This window comes from Cornus florida, unplaced genomic scaffold (assembly GCF_030987335.1).
Source record: "Cornus florida cultivar Cherokee Brave unplaced genomic scaffold, ASM3098733v1 CherokeeBrave_3.0.0_Hap2_Chr10, whole genome shotgun sequence".
Lineage (NCBI taxonomy): Eukaryota > Viridiplantae > Streptophyta > Magnoliopsida > Cornales > Cornaceae > Cornus > Cornus florida.
In genome coordinates, this window is record NW_026775580.1 from 49,684,805 (window position 1) to 49,704,394 (window position 19,590).

Genomic DNA, 19,590 nt, shown 5'->3' on the forward strand with positions numbered 1-19,590 from the left:
AATGCTCTTTGAGCAAACAAAATACGATTGTTCTCGAACAAAAGTGTAATTTAGATGGATCAATGCAAACCCAATGTGTGTTTAATATAGTGTTTAAATGAGTTTATATGACAATTTTTTAGTTTAGGTTAGAATTTTTAATCTTAAATCCATTTAAGTTGGACTTGGACTAGAGATTTCTTAACAAATTAACAATCGAAATTTATATAACTTTAAAAATATTTCCAATTCGAGCTTAATCCAACTAAGCCAAATCAATTCAAATACCGCATCCATAAATTTCTTGTAACATTAGTTTAGCTTTGTTAAGTGGTATATGTGTGTGTATATATATACACACACACACACAATATACGATTACAATTTCTATACATCACGTGGCTTTGGCTGTGTTGTACCTTCTTCTACCATATTTACGTGGAGGTGTCCTGGAGCGGAGGGCAATATGGTCAAACCACCCGGAAACGGGGACGACTGTTTTGACGAAGACTGAGGAAGAGCCGTTGGGAGGTAAGGGCAATATGGGAAAGAGTGTTATGAAAGTATTTGACAAACACAACAGTTTTTGAGGGCTGGGTTGCAGTGAAGAGCAAGGAAAATGATAGTGGTTGTTGTAGTCCCTCCCTCCAGTTGTTACCTTATAACCATTCTTTTGATGCACTCACCTCCATGTTACCCACATTTGATAATTCCCCCAACTACCCTTTTCTCTCTCTACAAATATTTTTTTTTCCCTTTTTATTCTCTCTCTAAACAACTATCTGTCTGTCTCTTCCTCCAATTCACCCCCTCTCTCTCTCTGTTGTTGCAGCATCACTATCCTGTCATAATTCTTCTTCTTCTCTCCATTTCTAAGAAAACTTGTCTTCTTCTCTCACTCTTAACTGTTTCCACAAACACAGTCTATTTCTCTCTCTAACTGTTTTTTTTTTTTTTTTCTCTCTCTAGCTAAATTTTTTTTTTTTTTTTTCTCTCTCTATCTGGCTGCTTCCTATGGAAGCTGCTACTGAAGATTGCTGCGTGAAAGTTGCAGTTCACATCCGTCCGCTTATCGGCGATGAGCGGCTTCAAGGCTGTAAGGATTGTGTCACTGTGGTCTCTGGGAAGCCTCAGGTACTGTTTACAGTAGTCAGAATGTGATCATCAATTGCTCATTATGGCAACGAATTGTTCAAGTTCTATCAGTTCTAGGTTCAGTTCTTAGTGATGATTGACTTTTAGGATGGGAATTTCTGGTGATTGATTTTATGGAGATCTAGATCTCAAAGATGCTCTAGCTCTAGCTTTCCTAATCAGGAAATCTCAGAGGCATGCATTCACTTTTTAGTCAAAGTAGCAGTGCGCTCATGATCTGATTTTAACAGCAATTTCATTGTTTTGGGATATTTGGGTAATTGGGTTGAATAGATATGGGGAATAATGTCCATATATAGAATTTTATTGGGCTTTGGGGACAGTGACCACATTTCTTTCTGCAGTACCAATTTCACAAATTCATTTGATATGGTGTGTGTGTGTGTGTGTGTGTATATATATATGTATATATTTTCATTGAGAAAAGACTTGAAAAATCAAATTGTTCCATGCACTGCCATATTGCTTCGGATTTCGACCAGAAGTCTGAATGGGTTCTTAGTTTAAGAAAGGAACTGTTGTATCTCCCTGCTATCTACACTCATCCATGTTGTTTCATTGGCTGCTTCTTTTATTTTCGTTACTGATTTTGGATTAAATTTGCAATTTTAGCTAATGTATATGTAAAGTGGTCTGCTTAAGGATTCTGCTCAATTTGGGTATCAAGCATGGTGAATATTTATCTGTATGTATATTGTCTCAAGTTCTCCAATACCAGATATAAAATTTTTTTTATTTGTTTTTATTTTTTTTATTTTTTGCTACCTGGTGAATGTACTATATAAAACCCATTTCTGCCAATAAGATATTTCACAAGTCCTTTTTGTAATTGTAACTTTAATTGTACAACTAATTTCTTCATGTTTTTTTCTCTGGGGAAATCACTTTCTTCAGCTCCTTGGTTCTTGCTTTGTAATTGCTCTGTCCTATAACATTTTTGCTTTACTTATGATATCTAGGGTTAATAGGCCAACCTCCAATGCTTATGTAGCCCAACAAGAATCTGAATAATTAGGTCGTCTTCTATGAAACTGTAATTACAAAAGCCAAGCGAAGCAAAGTACATGAAATTCAAAGTTGAATAATTTTAGTCATTGTAAATTGCTTTGTTACTTCTTAAAACCTTATGATGATCTAATATGCAACAGATTTAACTTTGGAATAATGATAGGTTACTGGTATATTAACTTTCAATCAATCATGCAGTCAAAAAGAATTAAATTCATCCGTTAAAAGGACTAGAGGTCTAAATTTAAATGATCATGAGTAGTGTCTGCCAGCTCATGTCAAATTTAATCAGAAGGGAACTCAATCTTGAAGTTATCTTAGTTCCATATTATGTGACACACAGAGTGTATTAGTTTGTTTTACCCTGAAAAGTACCTGTTCCAATTCCTTAGTGTAATAATAATATTGTGAGACCCATTCCTTTATAGCTTAACAAGGTATCATCTATCTCATTCATCACATTCCCTTTGATAGTCTCAACTTTTGAGATTTTACATTCTCTCATATACATCAAATCACCTTCCTCTGTTTTACCCGCTTTCCCTCTCTGAGTCATTTCCAAGAACCAATATTTTCTTTGTCCGGTTCTTAGAAGACAGTCTAACAAGGTATCTGAGCTTTGGTTTCGGAGGCCTTTGGGGTTCAGGTCTCCTCATTTGCATGTCTTCCCTTGTAGTCTATGCGAGTTGTGTAGAGTAGCTGGTTATAAAGAAATATGTTTGTAAGTAACTACAATAAGAACTACACAACAAAAACGGCAACAACAACTGAAAGCAATAACAACAGAAATAACAACAAGAATAATAACTGAGAGGATTAACTGCTGTATTTTTTTATTTTTCTTATTATCAATTATTTATCTTAGATTCCGTCATTGTTAAACACTGTGCGACCGTAGTTATACGTGATGGTCAATTTAGCTTTCAGACATTTTAGTTGAGTTGCCTTTTCTTCTCTTTACTCTTTCTTCAGATATAATTTTGGCTCTTTTTGGGTTAATAGTGGTTGTGACTCTGGTGCAGGTACAAATTGGCACACATTCCTTTACTTTTGATCATGTCTATGGGAATGCTGGTTCTCCCCCATCTGCAATGTTTGACGAGTGCATTGCTCCACTTGTTGATGGTTTGTTCCACGGATATAATGCTACTGTTCTTGCTTATGGTCAGGTAAAAGCTTTATTGTTTACAGATAACTACTTATTTGTGTATTATAGCTCAATTTCCTTGCAGTTTGTAGTAATTGACATTTAAATTTCTGCAGACGGGTTCAGGAAAAACATATACAATGGGTACTAGCTTCAAAGATGGCTCCCCAACAGGACTAATTCCTCAAGTTATGAGTGCTTTGTTCAGCAAGATTGAAAGTTCGAAGCATCAAACTGAATTCCAATTGCATGTTTCCTTCATTGAGGTTCATTGAGTTGTTTCTTTTTCCTAATCCTTCATATATAAAGATATATACTCCTTAAGTCATCATGGTGGTTCTCTTCAGTATAGTTCTTTGAAGCTATTAGTATTTTTCTTGGAAAATCATGTTCAACCACTGAAAAGAAAATAAATGAAAAGCATATGGGTTGTGTACTGATCAAATGTATGATGTGTCTGGAAATGGTACATATGACTGAATTAGCATATCAACAGGGATTATAATGCAGCATCTGTATCATAGATGGCAATAAATATTGCACACACCCAAACAAACACATATCTGAATTTTGTCCACATAATATATTTCTCAACTGTTTTTATTTGTACCATAAGCTCATGACTGTGGCTTTCACTTTGTGAACTTAGGTTTGTGGAATTTTCCTAACGAATAATGCTTTTTAGTTTTCTTTCAATTTTTTAGGTCTTGTGCTTTTTAATCTCTGAAATTCCGTTCAACAATTTAATTATTATCAGGACAAGATTTTTTGAGCCCAAGTTGCAAAATGTCACATCCACTCAAGTAGATGATATAACTTCAATCTTCATTTTGTGGATTTCAATTTCCTTCAAAGAAGTGCTGTTTAATTGATTTTGTTCCAAAAAAAAAAAAAAAATCACTGTCTGAAAGCTTCTTCTTCTTTTTATTATTATTTTTAATGTATGACACTGATCATGAGTAATATGTAGATTACCACTCTGGTTCAGTGAGTTTCCGTTACTAGTTTCTGATATTTGGATGTTGTCTTCCATTCCTATAGCAAGTATGTAACAATAAAATTTTGATGTGAAGATCCTAAAAGAAGAAGTACGAGATTTGCTGGATCCTACTTGTGTGAACAAATCAGAAACTACAAATGGGCACACGGGGAAAGTAACTGTACCCGGGAAACCACCAATACAAATTCGCGAAACATCCAATGGTGTTATTACACTGGCAGGATCTACTGAAGTTAATGTCAGAACACTAAAAGAAATGGCTGGTTACCTGGAACAAGGATCCTTGAGCAGGGCAACAGGGAGTACAAACATGAATAATCAGTCAAGGTTTATCTTTCATTACAATATATATTCTTTTAATCCTGCCTTAAAGGAAGATAGATGCCATGTATATAATTTTCTATCATCAGGGTGGGTGAAAAAGAAGCCTGTGCATTTTAAACTTCCATTCATTTTTTTATCATCTAGGTGTGCGAAAATAAGCATTTGCATTTTCAAATTTCATTCACCTAATGTGGAAAAGTTGATTACAAATTTATTTTATTGTTTCAAATTTCTATAATCGTGTAATGTGCTCATTGGTTAACCGATTGGGCCTGGATTGAGGGTGAAGGGATTAGATGGATTTGTTACCTCTGTGTTTAGTAGAAGTCTTTTCTTATTGGAGTGTTTTAACTGATTTTATTTATTTATTTATTTTTTTCCTGTCAATTTTGCAGTAGTTACTGCAGGCTATTTAAACCACCATTTCTTGTTTTTTTGTTTGTGCAGTCGCTCACATGCCATCTTCACCATCACACTAGAGCAAATGCGTAAGCTCAATCCAGCTTTTCCTTGTGATGGCAATCTCAATGAGAGTATGACCGAGGAATATCTTTGTGCGAAATTGCATCTAGTAGATCTTGCTGGATCAGAGCGAGCTAAAAGAACGGGCTCGGATGGTCTGCGTTTTAAGGAAGGTAGGTTGACCAATTTTCCATTTGTTGCATCTAAGAGATGCTTTTGGTCATAGAAAGTAATACATGCAATTCTTTTGTACAGGAGTTCACATTAACAAAGGCCTTTTAGCACTTGGTAATGTGATCAGTGCACTTGGTGATGAGAAAAAGCGGAAAGAAGGTTTGCATGTTCCTTACCGAGACAGTAAACTTACTCGGCTTTTGCAGGTTCCATACACTTCAAAAGTTTGATATTTGATTTTATTACATAAAATACATTTGTTACAGCTTGTTGAGGAGATGATCTAGTTCAGCCTCAACATTCACTTGTAAATACCTTTTGATGCGCTATTAGAGTTGATTTGAACTTATAAAAACCAATATGCAACAAACTATCATCTAGTGTAATTAATGATCTATCATGTATTTTTTTCAATTTTTAATAACAAAGCATGTCCTTGTGGTTTGTACAGATGCATGAACCTTTGGACACCTCGTCAACTATATATGTATCGCAATTTGTGAAAAATTCACCTTTTAACTTGGGACATTCTTTACTATTATGTCCTGTATAATATGGTTAACATCTCATATGATGCAAATAGATGTCATAGCAAGTTGTTGATTAGATATACAAAATACTCATCAGAAGCTAATTGCAATTTTAAAATGTCCAGTTACTCAGAATCGAAAATGTCCTGTGGAATAATCCAAAATTGATTTTTCTGTGATTGCTTTATATGGGTGGAAATGAAGTAAAAATAATAGTCGTAGTTTATACAGTTAACCTAGAGATGGAAACTGACCAATAGGTGAATTTGAAGTGAAAAATGATTACTTTGGCAATATTCCATGAAATCTGGGTTTACTAGGTGGGAAGGTAAGTTGGAAAGCTCCAGTTTTTTTCCCTTTATGTGTGAGACAAGGACTTATAAAGCTCTTAGAAACTGTTCATTGTAGATGCTTCTAGTGGGCTTGCACTTGTTATTATCACCATTTTTGAGAAGTTTGGCTCTATATTTTTGAGGGACACTGATAAGAGTTTGAGGAAATCAAGAAAGGAGGGATGAATTTTACAGCTGGGTGTAACATGGGACTAGGAGCCTAGGCAACCAGTTGTGTCAAACCGTTAAACTGTTAAGGAAATGGGCCTAACATTTGTATATCAAACTTCCCCAGTATTTTGTAAACATAAAATTAACTAATTTACTCATTAAGAATATCTCCACATTATTAAGATGGTATTGTACACTTATTGAGTTATTGGCACCCATTTTTAATTAAAAGAAAACTAATTCTATATTTTAATGTAGAAGGCAATTATGTCAAAATTACTATGTATTCCACATTAAAATGTTGTTGGTGGCTTCTGGATGTTGAAATGTAACATGCACGTGTTGCAAACACAAATCTCATAGTTGTATTAAAAGTAGTACTTAGGTTCTAATTCAATATGCCTGCACGTCAAATCTGAGATACTACGAAGTAAGAAATCAATGCACTACACTAAGATAATCACCTCAAGTGATATATGGAATGTATCATGTTCATGGAAAATCCAGTATCCCTTGCGGTCAATTAGACTCTCTTAGTTGAAAGGAACTAATAGCTGATATAATCCCATACAAACTTTAGCTTTGGAAGCTTCAACTTCATATTCTCCTTATCCTTATCTTTATATTATTTTATTCTTTCATGTAATTTAAGTTTTTGCATTTTGGCAGGATTCACTTGGTGGTAACAGCAGAACGGTCATGATAGGTAATTTTGTGTTTTTGTTTTTGTAATTTTTATTTTACATATTGGCAGTATATTATGATACTTGTAGCAATGGTGTAAGACAGAGCACTCGGTTTTGCACTCGTGTCCTCTAAATGCGTGAGTAGTTGGTGTAACATGAAAAGAGTATGCATATACCTGTCATGCTATAAGGCCATTAATGAGTTAGTATGTCTGTCCTTACCTGCTGTCATGGTAAACATATGGAAATATGAAATGAAGGCCAAATTGAACAGGGAATTTTAACTTCTCAAATTGAGTAAATGTTCTATATAGGTACAAAGAGACTGTTTGTAAACATGTTTTCTTGTGTGTGATCACCAACATTTTCAATGCTCAATTAGTTTACTACTATTATCTTTTTCATGTTCTTTACAAATTTCCCATTTGGTTCCTACCTTCTTATTCCTTCTATTGTTTTCCATTTTCTCATCTCAACCTGATATTTCTTAGAAGGAATATTCATCGATCACTCAAAAAGCTGATCCATTGTGTAGATATGCGTCGCTTTAAAGAAAATCCATTTATCCCTGTGTTTTAGAGTGCCTTATTTTCTTTAAAGGTTATACATGGGAATCATGGGCTCTTCCACAAGGATTATGTTCCTTAATTTTCATGTTTCAGGATGAATAGGATCATTTAGAAATGACTTATTGCAACTCATCAAAATGGCTTTTCTTGTTTGTTAGGCCAAATGCATGAATCGTTGTCAACATTGTCTCATACTGAAGGCTGTAGAGCCTGTATTTGTCATTAAGCATTGGACTATCACATCTTTTTCTATAAGGGCAAACCCAGTGCCAAGAGGCTCCCACCATTGCGGGGTATGGGGAGGGTCAGATGTACGCAACCTTGTCTTATTGGTGCAAACTATTGGTCTACGATGGATGTGACTACATATCTTGACTGACTATCAGTTATTATTCTTCGTTAATGCTTCCTTTGACTTATTGTGTCTTGCTCCTCATCATCTCAAGACCCTTATTTCCTCTATGCTCATTTTATTTGTCATGTTTTTTGGTTATCCAACATTTAATACCATTATTGTCAAGCCTTATGCAAATTTTATAATTTGTTTTGCTCAACATGATTTGATTATCAAGCAACACATCAGAAATACTTCTTTGCTTTGTCTATCCACCTCAAATTCCATGAATAGCATTTCTTTTGACCCTAGGTTTGTTAGGAGGGAAGAAAGGGGAAGTGAGGGGATTCGGGAAGGATGGAGCATGCTTCCATTGTTTGTTAGAAGAGAAGGTTGGAGGAAGGGTGGGTCATCCTTTGGGTGGAAGGAAGGTTGGAGGAAGGGTTAAGGATATTTCCTATCTAACATGGAACCAACGGTGTTACTCTCATGCATCAAAATTTGTCAGGTTACATGCATATTGATTTATATATGGAGGGTATAGTGGTAAAATAATATTACCATCATCCTCTTCTTTCCAAAAAATGGAGGCTTTAACTCCTTTCCTTCTCTTTCATTAAATCAAACAAATTTGCCTCTTCCCTTCTTTCTCCTCGTATCCGTTCCATCCACATTGTCATCTTTCCAACATAGCATTAATCTTCCCCTTACGGATGATTAATGCTATGTAGTGAAATGATTGCTCTTTTATACACCTTGCTATGAGTATTCTTTCACATTTCTAAGATTATATTCAATGTCTACTAAAGTAGTTCTTATCTCATAATTCCATCTGTCTATTTTTCATAGTTTTCACGTGCCTCCTATCTAATCTTCTTATTTGTGCTAAATTAAAATAATCTACATCAAGATGCCTCTTATATGTTCACATTTTTTGGTTGTGGCAAATAACACACCCACACCAATATTTTTCCCTTGCATAGATGCCTCTTATATCTTTACTGCATGAGAAATTATGCCTCTTATATCTTTATTGCGTGGAGAAATTTTGGACTAGATTAGCCATGTTATATTCTCATTGTATTTCAATACTTATTTTTTAAAGAAATTTTAAGCTTCTCCTAACAATTATACATTTCTTAGCTTTTCCTATGATATTGTACTTGGAAAAGTTACTTTTTAAACTCTATGGGAACCATTATACTTCAATAATTGTGTCCAAACTATGATCATTCACATGTCAGCACAGAACCATCCACATGTGGAATTGTGGATATGAAATGAGGTTTTTCGTGATGATATATAGAGTTCAAATACAAAATATGATCCTTAACGTGAGAAATTTGTTGAAAGATACAAAAATACAAGCATGTTATTCAGCCATTATGGCGTACATTCACGGCACTCAAAGCCCGAAGGGCTACATCACTTTCATTATTTTCCATCTTAATCTCTGTATACAATGATCACCTCTATTTAAAGGTGAAAGAATACAAGCATGTGATAAATAGATATAAGAGAGATTCCTAAAATCACTCCCATGATTCACTCATATCAATATTATGTCAGGGCTTAAATCACTCCTATAATGATATCCTCCAAAAATAACATCTCCAACAAAGTTAAAGAAGTTCAAAATATTCATCTCAGAATGGAGTTACTGAGCCTTTGTGCAACTTTTGAAATTCAATTTTGTCCTTTTGCTTTGAAAAAAAAAAAAAAAAAAGTCAATTTTGTCCACTGTACGTCTGATTATTGTTTCCTGTGTATGTTCATGTCTGTTACCATGTTTATGCTCCTTTGCTTCACTTTATTGTTCTAGCAGCAGCCAGTGTTTTTCTAACAGACCGTTGAATTTATTACCTTCTAATAAGATGATGAAATAAAAATCTATAACCTTCCCATAATATGATTAAAAAAATGCATTATTAGCAGGATAGCGTTTTTCATGCAAAAGTATTTCCTACCACAGACTCTTAATGTGAATTTTTTTGCTTTTTCCTCAATAATGTTAATAATTTTACCTGCTGGCATTTTTTTGGTTTTATTCCACACACAAACATGACTTTTGGGTAGAAATTTGTGGTTTTCCTTTTAACAAGATTTCAGTGTGACACTAGAGATCATATCTTCCAATTAATTTTTTTCTTTTTACTTTTTCCTCTCTGCCTTAGAACTATTATTTGCATGTTATTTTTTGAGATCAGTAGCTAAAAACTTTTTTATGATCTTATTCATGGCTATCCAATCTCTTTCCTTCCAGCCTGCATTAGTCCTGCTGATATAAATGCCGAGGAAACTCTCAACACCCTAAAATACGCAAATCGTGCTCGCAACATCCAGAATAAGCCTGTTGTAAGTTTTTTAACAGTCCTTTTGTCTCCTTAATTCCCTTTTCATTTCTAACACGTTAAGATTCCTTACATTCTTGAACATTTTATTTAAACAAGGATTTTGTTTAACTCTTGAACAGGTCAATAGAGATCCATTATCTAGTGAGATGTTGAAGATGCGGCAGCAGTTAGAGTTCTTACAGGCAGAACTTTGTGCTCGTGGTGGAGGAGCTTCATCTGGTGAAGTACAGGTACTTGCATCCTTCGTACCTAAATTTATCTCTATCCTAGATTGAACTTCGCTTAATTAATCTTTCCTGTGGAGGGAATTCCTATTTGATTGGCTATCAAAAGAAGTCATAAAACCATGGGAACCTTGGTATGCTGCTACCTCCCCAAATGGGAGATTGAAGGTTCAAGCCCCCAAGTGGGGGTTAAATGGGTGTGTGCGTTGCTTGCTTACCCAAAAAATGTAATAAAAATGTTTCTAATTATTTAGGTTCTAAAGGAAAGGATTGCTTGGCTCGAAGCTACAAATGAGGATCTTTGTCGGGAACTTCACGAATATCGCAGCAAATGTGCTGCCACAGAGCAATGTGAAATGGATGATCAAGTATGTGGTAGATTTGGATTTATGGTTTACTTGGTTTCTTATTATTCTGTGCAGATAATTTTTAATTATGAAACAGTTTGTCAAAATTGAAGTGGGCTCAAATGCATCAGTTGGATGGGCTGCAAATTTTTGGCTCTCTCTCTCCCCGTGTTTGTGTGCGGTGGGGGGATGACCCTATTCAGAATTCACTATGAATGTGTCAACCCTTTCATACTCACACATCGATCTTCATTTTTTAGGTTGTTGACACCTGTTCTGTGAAAAGTGAAGGACTCAAAAGGGGCTTGCAAAGTATTGACTCATCTGATTATCAAATGGGTGAAAATATAACGGGTATGACTTCTCTGTTTTATAACTTGCACAATAGTCCTATTTATTGGTTGTGGCATAAATTCTGAATAGGCATTGCCATTCAGAATAAGAAGGCTGAAACCTATGTTTTCTTTATAACATTACCTGTTCTAGTCATCTGTGGGTGTGTTTGCGTGTCACCAGATTTCCTTTTTTAGGTAGCTCATCCAATTCATTTAGGTTACAAATGCCAATTTTTGCAGGTGATTCTGGGGAAATTGATGAAGTAGCAAAAGAGTGGGAGCATACGCTTCTACAAAATTCTATGGATAAAGAATTAAATGAGCTAAATAAACGTTTGGAGCAGAAAGAGGTATAGTATTAGCTTCATGTACTCGTGTTGATGAATGTGTTAGTAGCTATTTAGAGAGCATCTTTTATAAATTAATTTTAATAACCTTGTTTCACGCCCAAATCACATTCTTGTAAGATTTTATAAGGAATACAGAAGCCTGCTTTGAGTCAGAACTTTGAAATTATTTACCATGATCTTGTAAGAAATACTTAAGATTAATTGCAGTAAATAATGAAATGTTGCCATAAAAGAACCAAGACCATATTCTTGCAGAAGTACGGCAAGCATAATTTTATTGGTATGTTGAAAGGTCTCAAGAAAATAATTGTAACTGGAGATCATCTTTTACTTGGAGTTCAACACCTCTATAGGGAGAAATCACGAATAGTCTTGTTACCAAATTTAAATTTGAACTGATCTGAGGCTATAAATTCTTAATTGGTGCATTTAAGTGATCTTCCTGTATGATATAAGGTTGTCAATTCTTTTTCAGAATACAAGCAGCTGTATATTAATTACATTTTCTTATCGTTTGTTTGTTCATCCATTCAAGTCCGTGAGGCTTATGGCTGACAGAATGTTTCTGCTGTTTGTTCCATCTAAAGATGCATTTCACTGTATTATGATCCTTTGATTTGGCACTCTCCAATGCAAACTCCTGCAAAGGGTTGGAAGAGAATTCGAGTGAAGTATTTTTTTCTTCTTCTTACATGCATCTTTACATTTCAATGTCCTTGCAGTCAGAGATGAAACTTTTTGGAGGTTATGACACCATGGCTCTTAAGCATCATTTTGGAAAGAAAATCATGGAACTTGAGGATGAGAAAAGAACTGTTCAGGTTGATACAAGTTTCCTGTATGTCTTTAAGTTTTTATAACCTTCATAAACTTATATTTACTAATTTATTTCTTCTATTAATGCAGCAAGAGAGGGATCGTTTGTTGACTGAAGTTGAGAATCTTTCTGCTAGTTCTGATGGGCAAACACACAAGTTCCAAGACATACATGCCCAGAAATTAAAATCACTCGAGGCACAGGTGATGATTTTGTTTCTCAAGATGTCAAATTTTTATTTAATATACATCCCTTATCATAATTTTATTCTACAAATAAAAAAATGCACATTCTGCACACATCAGATTCAAGATCTTAAGAAGAAACAAGAGAATCAGGTTCAGCTTTTAAAGCAAAAACAGAAGAGTGACGAAGCCGCAAAACGTTTGCAAGATGAAATACAATTCATCAAGGCACAAAAGGTTAAATTACACTTTAACTTTCATTATCGTTATATTTTCTATTTTCTTTTTAGTGTATGTTCTTGCTTATTTATTTCTGAAGTTGTAGGTTCAATTGCAAAATAAGATAAAGCAAGAGGCAGAACAATTTCGACAATGGAAGGCCTCTCGAGAGAAGGAACTGCTACAGGTACATTTCTTTTTTCCCTGTGCTACAAACTTAATGCAAATATGTTATGCATGTCTCTTGTAAAATTACATAAAGGAAGTGAAAGTGGCATTGGAAAAATCAGTAGCAAGAAGGGCTATGCTTTTAAAAGTTATGTCCATGGATTCTGTTTTGACATCAAATATGCACTTCATTAACTATTTATTTACGCACTTTATAAAGAAATGGGGATCGGGTGTTCGAAGCAGTTACAATTATTGCATTTGCCAGATGTGTGTTCCCTTTTCATCATGGCATTCTACACGCTATTTTGAGAAAGAACAAAGATTATTGAAAGATCTGGTGTTACCCCTGCATTCGATATGATCATCCATGACTTAGTAATGATGACTCTCATTTAAACCCATTCATTGCCAGAGCTGAATTGAGGTAATCCACTGTCAGTAGGAACTTTACTATTTTTTTTTTCTTTTCGTGCCAGCGGTGTGCTACATAGCCCATAGTGCAGCCCTCTGGCTGGAATTATATTATATTCTTGTAAAATAAGCTAGCTTGTTCTTTTGCTATAATTGGAAAATGCTAAAAGTAGATGGGAATCTTTTTCTTTTTATTCTTTTAAAAATTTGATGAAGCAACACATTTCACTCTTCTCATGGAATTACTCGTAACTGATAAAATCTTTCAACAGATCTCTTTCTTGATATTTTACTTGGTTGTGCAGGGAAGCTTACATAGAACTAACATGATAGTTGTTTGAACCATAGAGATGATTGCCTTACTGCCACTTCTTATGAAAACTGAGATTTCTTCAAATTAATATAACAATAATTAATCTTTGTTTCGGAGTTGGGCAAAGAAGTGGCTATCACATAAGTTGGTAAAAAATTTATGGTAATAAATCTGCCTTGAGGCACTGCTCAAATGAAAATCTTATTGAGATAACAGCAGTTTATATGATTTTGCTATTAAAGCCGACCAGTATTATAGCTTTTAATAAATGTAGAGTTTTCATTAATTATGTTTGCAGTTCATTCACTCATAATTCTTTCTATTGGATAACATGTATTTCTGCTTCTATGTGTTGATATTGCATTTGCCGGTGCAGTTACGGAAGGAGGGAAGGAAAAACGAGTATGAAAGGCATAAGCTTCAAGCTCTAAATCAGCGCCAGAAAATGGTGAGGATTACTTTGCTGCTTGTGTGAATGTGTGTTTTATTTTGGGGGGAGGGGATGCTTTCATCTACTGAGCATGTTTTCTTTGGGCTGTATGCCTCAAAATTCCATCCTGACATGAAACATGGGGTTTTCTTTTTCTTTCTGCTTCTATTTTTCCTATACCAAAAACTACAAAAATATCTTAGCTACACTACTTTCATAAAGGTGGGCTTCATCACGGAACATATGTACCCAAATTATTGTTCTGTCATCACTAATAAAGCAGAATAAATCCTATTTATTCTATTTGCAAGAGTATTCCTATAGAGGGGCAAGATTATCTAGCATCCCTGCAGCCGCCCAGATTAAGGTTGTTTTCAGTTCCAGGAGCTGGAAGCTCATAAAAACCATTTCTTTTTAGTTGTATGAAAGATGATCTACAAAACATTGTTGGAGATTTGGGCTTTTTTAAGTTGACCTATACACCATTTTAAAGTAGATATGATGGTCTTGTCTATAATAAACCATATATTCTTTTCATGGAGTCAACTTCCAGAATTGATGTCGATGTTTACATTAACATCAAACAGAAATTATTGGCACTTTTCATTGGAACAAACTTTGTTTCAGGTTCTTCAAAGAAAGACAGAAGAGGCTGCAATGGCCACCAAGAGGCTAAAAGAGTTGCTAGAAGCACGCAAGTCTTCATCACGTGAGAATTCAGGTATGTATTTGCATTAAAATTTTATATAATGTCTTTTTAAAGCTGATGATTTGGCACCCCTTTGTTTGATGAAACGTACACCTATTAGGGTTTAAAAAGTAAACAATCCCCTAAATACCCTATTCAATTAAGCTTACATGGACTTTCAGTAATTTAGAAAATAGGGGTATCAGGGACCATTGAAAGGCTAGCTTTGTATCCAGTATTCCCCTCCCAGCACCCTCGATTAACAAGGACCGCACTGGATAATGACCCTTTAGAAAATAAGGGTATCCTCCTCATCAAAAATAGGCGGTGTCACAAATGATTTACTCTAGTAATTGTCCAATATAACTATTTTTCTGAATTCTGATAATATGATTTATTCCAGTAATTAGCAATGGGAATGGAACAAATGGCCAGGTAATCAGCTATGCTTCCTTATCTTAGTGTATGTAAATTATGCTACATGTTTGATTTCAAACCAGTTTAACCCAAGTTTATTCTCAGAGCAATGATAAATCCTTGCAACATTGGCTTGATCATGAGCTAGAAGTCATGGTGAATGTTCATGAAGTTCGTTATGAGTATGAGAAGCAAAGTCAAGTGTATGTACTCATTTCAAATATCTTTTTATAGTAAGTTCTGTATGAACTATTGTGCTTTGGTTTCTAAATAATTATTATTGCCATCTCCAGGCGAGCTGCACTGGCTGAAGAGTTAGCTGTGTTGAAGCAAGTTGATGAATTTTCTGCGAAGGGGCTAAGCCCACCTAGAGGAAAGAATGGTTTTTCCAGGTAAATTGTGTTAAATATATTTATTCTATTTGATCTAGACACCATCTCATTTTTTTTTTTTTTTTTTTTTGTGGGATTAAGGTAGCATGGAACATTACCCAACTTAAAAAGAAAAAGGAAAAGGAGAAAGGACACGATTTTCTTTTTCTTTTTATTGTGGGATTAGTTAATAAGGAAGCACCCAACATTACCCACCTTAAAAGGAAAAAGGAAAAGTAGAAAGGACATCATGAGATATATACAATATAAATAGTACCTTAAAAGGAAAAAGGAAAAGTAGAAAGGACATCATCATGAGATATATACAATATAAATAGTACCAGACTGTTTATATAATTTTTTCAATCATTTCCCTTGCTTGTTTTTGTTTGTCCAGGGCATCGTCAATGTCACCGAATGCTAGAATGGCAAGAATATCTTCTCTTGAGAACATGCTAAGCATTTCATCAAATTCACTTGTAGCTATGGCTTCACAACTTTCAGAGGCCGAAGAACGAGAGCGTGCCTTTAGTAGTCGTGGGCGGTGGAACCAGTTGCGTTCAATGGGAGATGCAAAAAGCTTGCTTCAATATATGTTCAATTCTGTTGCAGATACAAGGTGTTTCCTTCAACCTACTGATGTTTTGAATAATTTCATCTTCATTTTAACCTACAGTTTGTAATTCCATTTAGTATTATGTTAATCTTGATCTCACTTAACATTGATGAAGAGCTAAGAAAGTTTGTGCATTTGGTGAGAAACTTGAAAGGTTGCCAAATATACTTTAAGTGATCCGTTCAAGTTATCAATACTTTGATATGCTTGGGATAATTTAGGAAAAAAAAGAAAGAGATATGCTTGGGATAAATGTTGGATTGTTGTTTCTGATTGATCTCATCATTGTTTGAATTCAAATTATAGTATTGCGCAGATAATCTATTTCTCGAACTATGGTAGTTTGAAAGTTTCTTTTATGTGGTCAAAATGTAAAATATCATCTTCTGTGCTGGCAACAGGTGTCAGTTATGGGAGAAAGAAATTGAAGTCAAGGAAATAAAAGAGCAACTGAAAGAACTGGTAGGTTTATTACGACAGAGTGAAGCACGAAGAAAGGAAGTTGAGAAGGAGCTAAAAGTGAGAGAGCAAGCTGTCGCAATTGCATTGGCTACATCAGCTTCGGTGAGATTACTTGTCTAATTTTTCTTTTCATGCATCATTTAACTATGTAAGACTCGTCTAGGGCATATGGCAAAATTGTTGAGTCACTTCAAGCAAGCACTTGAATATGGAATTATGGATATCATCCAAATATTCTTTATGAAGGTTGGTGCAGTAAGTCTTGGGGACAGTGGCGGAGCCACATGATGTCCAACGGGGGCAGCTTCCTCAACTGGACTTCCATATTATTTTGATTTTATATGGGATTTTTTTTGTAATTATAAAAATGCCCCCCACTGTAAACTTATAAAATTCTCATAGAAAATCCAAAAATATTCTAAAAGAAACTCTTAATTACTCCAAATTCAAAAGAGACCCATAACTTTTCTCCTAATATTATCAATCCATACTTTAAATTTTGAATTTATTATTTTGGTTCATCATCATTCTTGCCTTTTTCCCACATGAAGGGCCATATTGTTTTGGTCCAATTTTCTTTTTATCATAGTATTATTAAGAAAAAAGTTCTCCCCAGCATGTATGCATTCGGCTTGAACCGAATCAGCTCAAATAATGAACTCGTAATTAAGGCTGCCACCACTGAAGTAAATTTCTGGCTCCGCCACTGCTTGGGTCAACCTTTGGAGCTTCAAATTTTATGAATGTGTAAAGTGTGTGTAATGGTTTTCTGAGGTTCTTCCTACATGTTTATACATCTGTTATGGCATTGTCATGGTTCCATGAATATAATTCTGCAAATTGCCTTTTGTTTTTAATTTAAAATTTTGTTTTGACTTTTAAGACTGGAAATGAGCAGGGGGGCTCTCATAATTCATTAAAACACTTCGCCGATGATATGAGCGGTCCCTTGTCTCCAATATCTGTGCCGGCCCAGAAACAGCTCAAATATACAGCAGGCATTGCTAATGGTTCAGTGAGAGACTCGGCAGCCTTTGTAGATCAGACACGGAAGGTCAATTTCCTCCTCCGGTTTGTTTTATGTTAGTTATGTGCTCTTCTGTTTAGCCGAATATGATTCTGGGAATCCCCTGTGGGTGCAGATGGTGCCAATGGGGCAGTTGTCAATGAAGAAATTAGCGGCTGTGGGGCAAGCTGGGAAGCTATGGAGGTGGAAGAGAAGTCATCATCAGTGGTTGTTACAGTTTAAATGGAAGTGGCAGAAACCATGGAAACTCTCGGAATGGATTAGGCACAGTGATGAAACAATCATGAAGGCAAGGCCTCGTCCACAAGCTCTGACGAATGTGTTGTATCAGAGTCATTAGCTTACTTGTTGCTCCTGTATATTCATCTTCAACCCACATAGGACCGACCCCAAATACATGGCCGGGGGAAGAACATATAAGCAATTACAGGTAAAATCCCACCATCTTTGACTAATTAATCTTTCTTGTGAAAATTATATTCTTAATCTTCAATAACTTGTAGATTTGTTTGAGTCAAAAATTCCTCAGATCTTAAAATTTTATAGGTTAGGATATTACTTGATTACCTATACCTGTGTCAACATATTGGGACAATTAATGTTGTTGCTAATTTCTCAATCTCTAGTCTTGTGAACTTCCAACAAAAATCAGAATTTTCAGCTTTTAAGCACTTTCTATATATAAAAAACATAAGATATTTTTCTTATTTCTTCTTCTGTTTTTTTTCCCTCTTTGTTTTATATGTATAAATACAGTCTGCAGTTTGAGAGGATGTTGGGATTTCTGCTGATAGCCGTCTTGGACGAATTGGATTTTGGGGTAAAATAGGTTTGTAATCCTGGAGTTCTGTAGCGGTGGGTACTGCACTGGGAGCATCTTGTAAAGTAGTGTGATGCAACCGGTGGGTCACCCGAGTAGTCACAAAGAAAATGTTAGAATCAGAAGGTGCAAGTAGTGACACATTGATCAAAGAAGATCATGCTTGTGAATGGGTGGTGGTGTTCGGTGTTCTGGTATATACACATCTGCCAATAACAACAAACTACTTCGATGGAGGAGACACTTTCATCAGGTCATAGTAGTGTGTATCTAAAGGTCTTTTCTGATTGTTTCTTTTTTCTTTTTTTCTTTTTCTTTTCCTTTCTTCATTAATTTTTTATGGTGTTTTATTGTGTGAGAGCACAATATTGATTTTGTTGAAAGAACTGAATTCTGCAGAAAATTTTATTATAGCAGAAGTGTAATTTTTTTAAGGGTGTCTTCTGTTTTTATCCTTTGTGTTGATGTATTGGATTGCACTCCTCAGCATTTTGTATGAAACCAAATGAAAATTCTTTTAAGAGGACTCTCTGTGTATGACACCAAATGAAAATTCTTTTAAGAAAACTCTCTCTCTCTCTCTCTCTCATTCTTGTTAGGGTGTCCTCTATTAGCCATGTTTCGCGCCAAGGTAATCAGGTGGCCCCATGCTATTGCTCAGCTTTCAAAACCTCAAATCCAATCTGATGTTCCTCTTGATTCCATTCCTTTGGATGTTATGGCTATTGCAGCCGGTGAATGTAAATCTCTTGTATGTTCTTATCTGACAGGTTAAAAAAATATATATATATATATATATATATATATATATATATATATATCTATTCTCTCAGTTTTCTCAACTTGGCTAACAAAGAATACACTTAATCAACATACCTACATCTTCTTGAGCTTTAAACACCACACATTTCAACAAAAATTTGAACTTAATTTTCTCCAACTCCAAATCAAAGGCACCGATTTGGTGTTCCCAAACATAGCATAAGCAGTTTTGGACATAGCATAAGCAGTTTTGGTCATGAAGATCATTCATCACACCATGACTTGACATTTGTGACATTGAATCGGTGTTTAGCTAGGTTGCTACCACTCAAAGAACGGCACATCATCAAATCTAAGTGATAAAATAAAGACATGCCAGAGCATAATGGACATGTTTCTC

At 35.0% G+C, this 19,590-nt stretch overlaps 1 protein-coding gene across 2 annotated transcripts; it reads left to right on the forward strand.

The window, feature by feature from the left end:
• The first annotated feature begins 668 nt into the window (after positions 1-668).
• Positions 669-18,862, forward strand: LOC132276675 (kinesin-like protein KIN-4A). 2 transcript variants are annotated; one of them, XM_059778226.1, is made up of 26 exons: positions 669-1,113; positions 3,165-3,311; positions 3,406-3,555; positions 4,363-4,616; positions 5,061-5,248; positions 5,331-5,455; positions 6,952-6,988; positions 10,135-10,226; positions 10,345-10,455; positions 10,704-10,817; positions 11,057-11,150; positions 11,372-11,481; positions 12,204-12,302; positions 12,388-12,501; positions 12,604-12,720; positions 12,809-12,889; positions 13,974-14,045; positions 14,655-14,748; positions 15,119-15,150; positions 15,238-15,335; positions 15,426-15,524; positions 15,901-16,122; positions 16,521-16,683; positions 17,465-17,635; positions 17,724-18,038; positions 18,365-18,862. In XM_059778226.1, the coding sequence occupies exons 1-25, from the start codon at positions 994-996 to the stop codon at positions 17,946-17,948; spliced, it is 3,129 nt and encodes a 1,042-aa protein (XP_059634209.1). In that variant the 5' UTR covers positions 669-993; the 3' UTR covers positions 17,949-18,038; positions 18,365-18,862. The 2 variants fall into 2 exon arrangements, with proteins under 2 accessions (XP_059634209.1, XP_059634210.1); XM_059778227.1 differs by having other exon boundaries at positions 670-1,113; positions 17,480-17,635.
• The last annotated feature ends 728 nt before the right edge of the window (positions 18,863-19,590 follow it).

What these genes read in the sequence shown, in the direction of transcription:
- LOC132276675 (XM_059778226.1), top strand. Translation starts at nt 994, where the DNA reads ATGGAAGCTGCTACTGAAGATTGCTGCGTGAAAGTTGCAGTTCACATC. An exon ending in AACATGAATAATCAGTCAAG is followed by an intron (nt 4,617 to 5,060) that starts GTTTATCTTTCA and finishes TTGTTTGTGCAG; the next exon opens with TCGCTCACATGCCATCTTCA. An exon ending in AACTTACTCGGCTTTTGCAG is followed by an intron (nt 5,456 to 6,951) that starts GTTCCATACACT and finishes GCATTTTGGCAG; the next exon opens with GATTCACTTGGTGGTAACAG.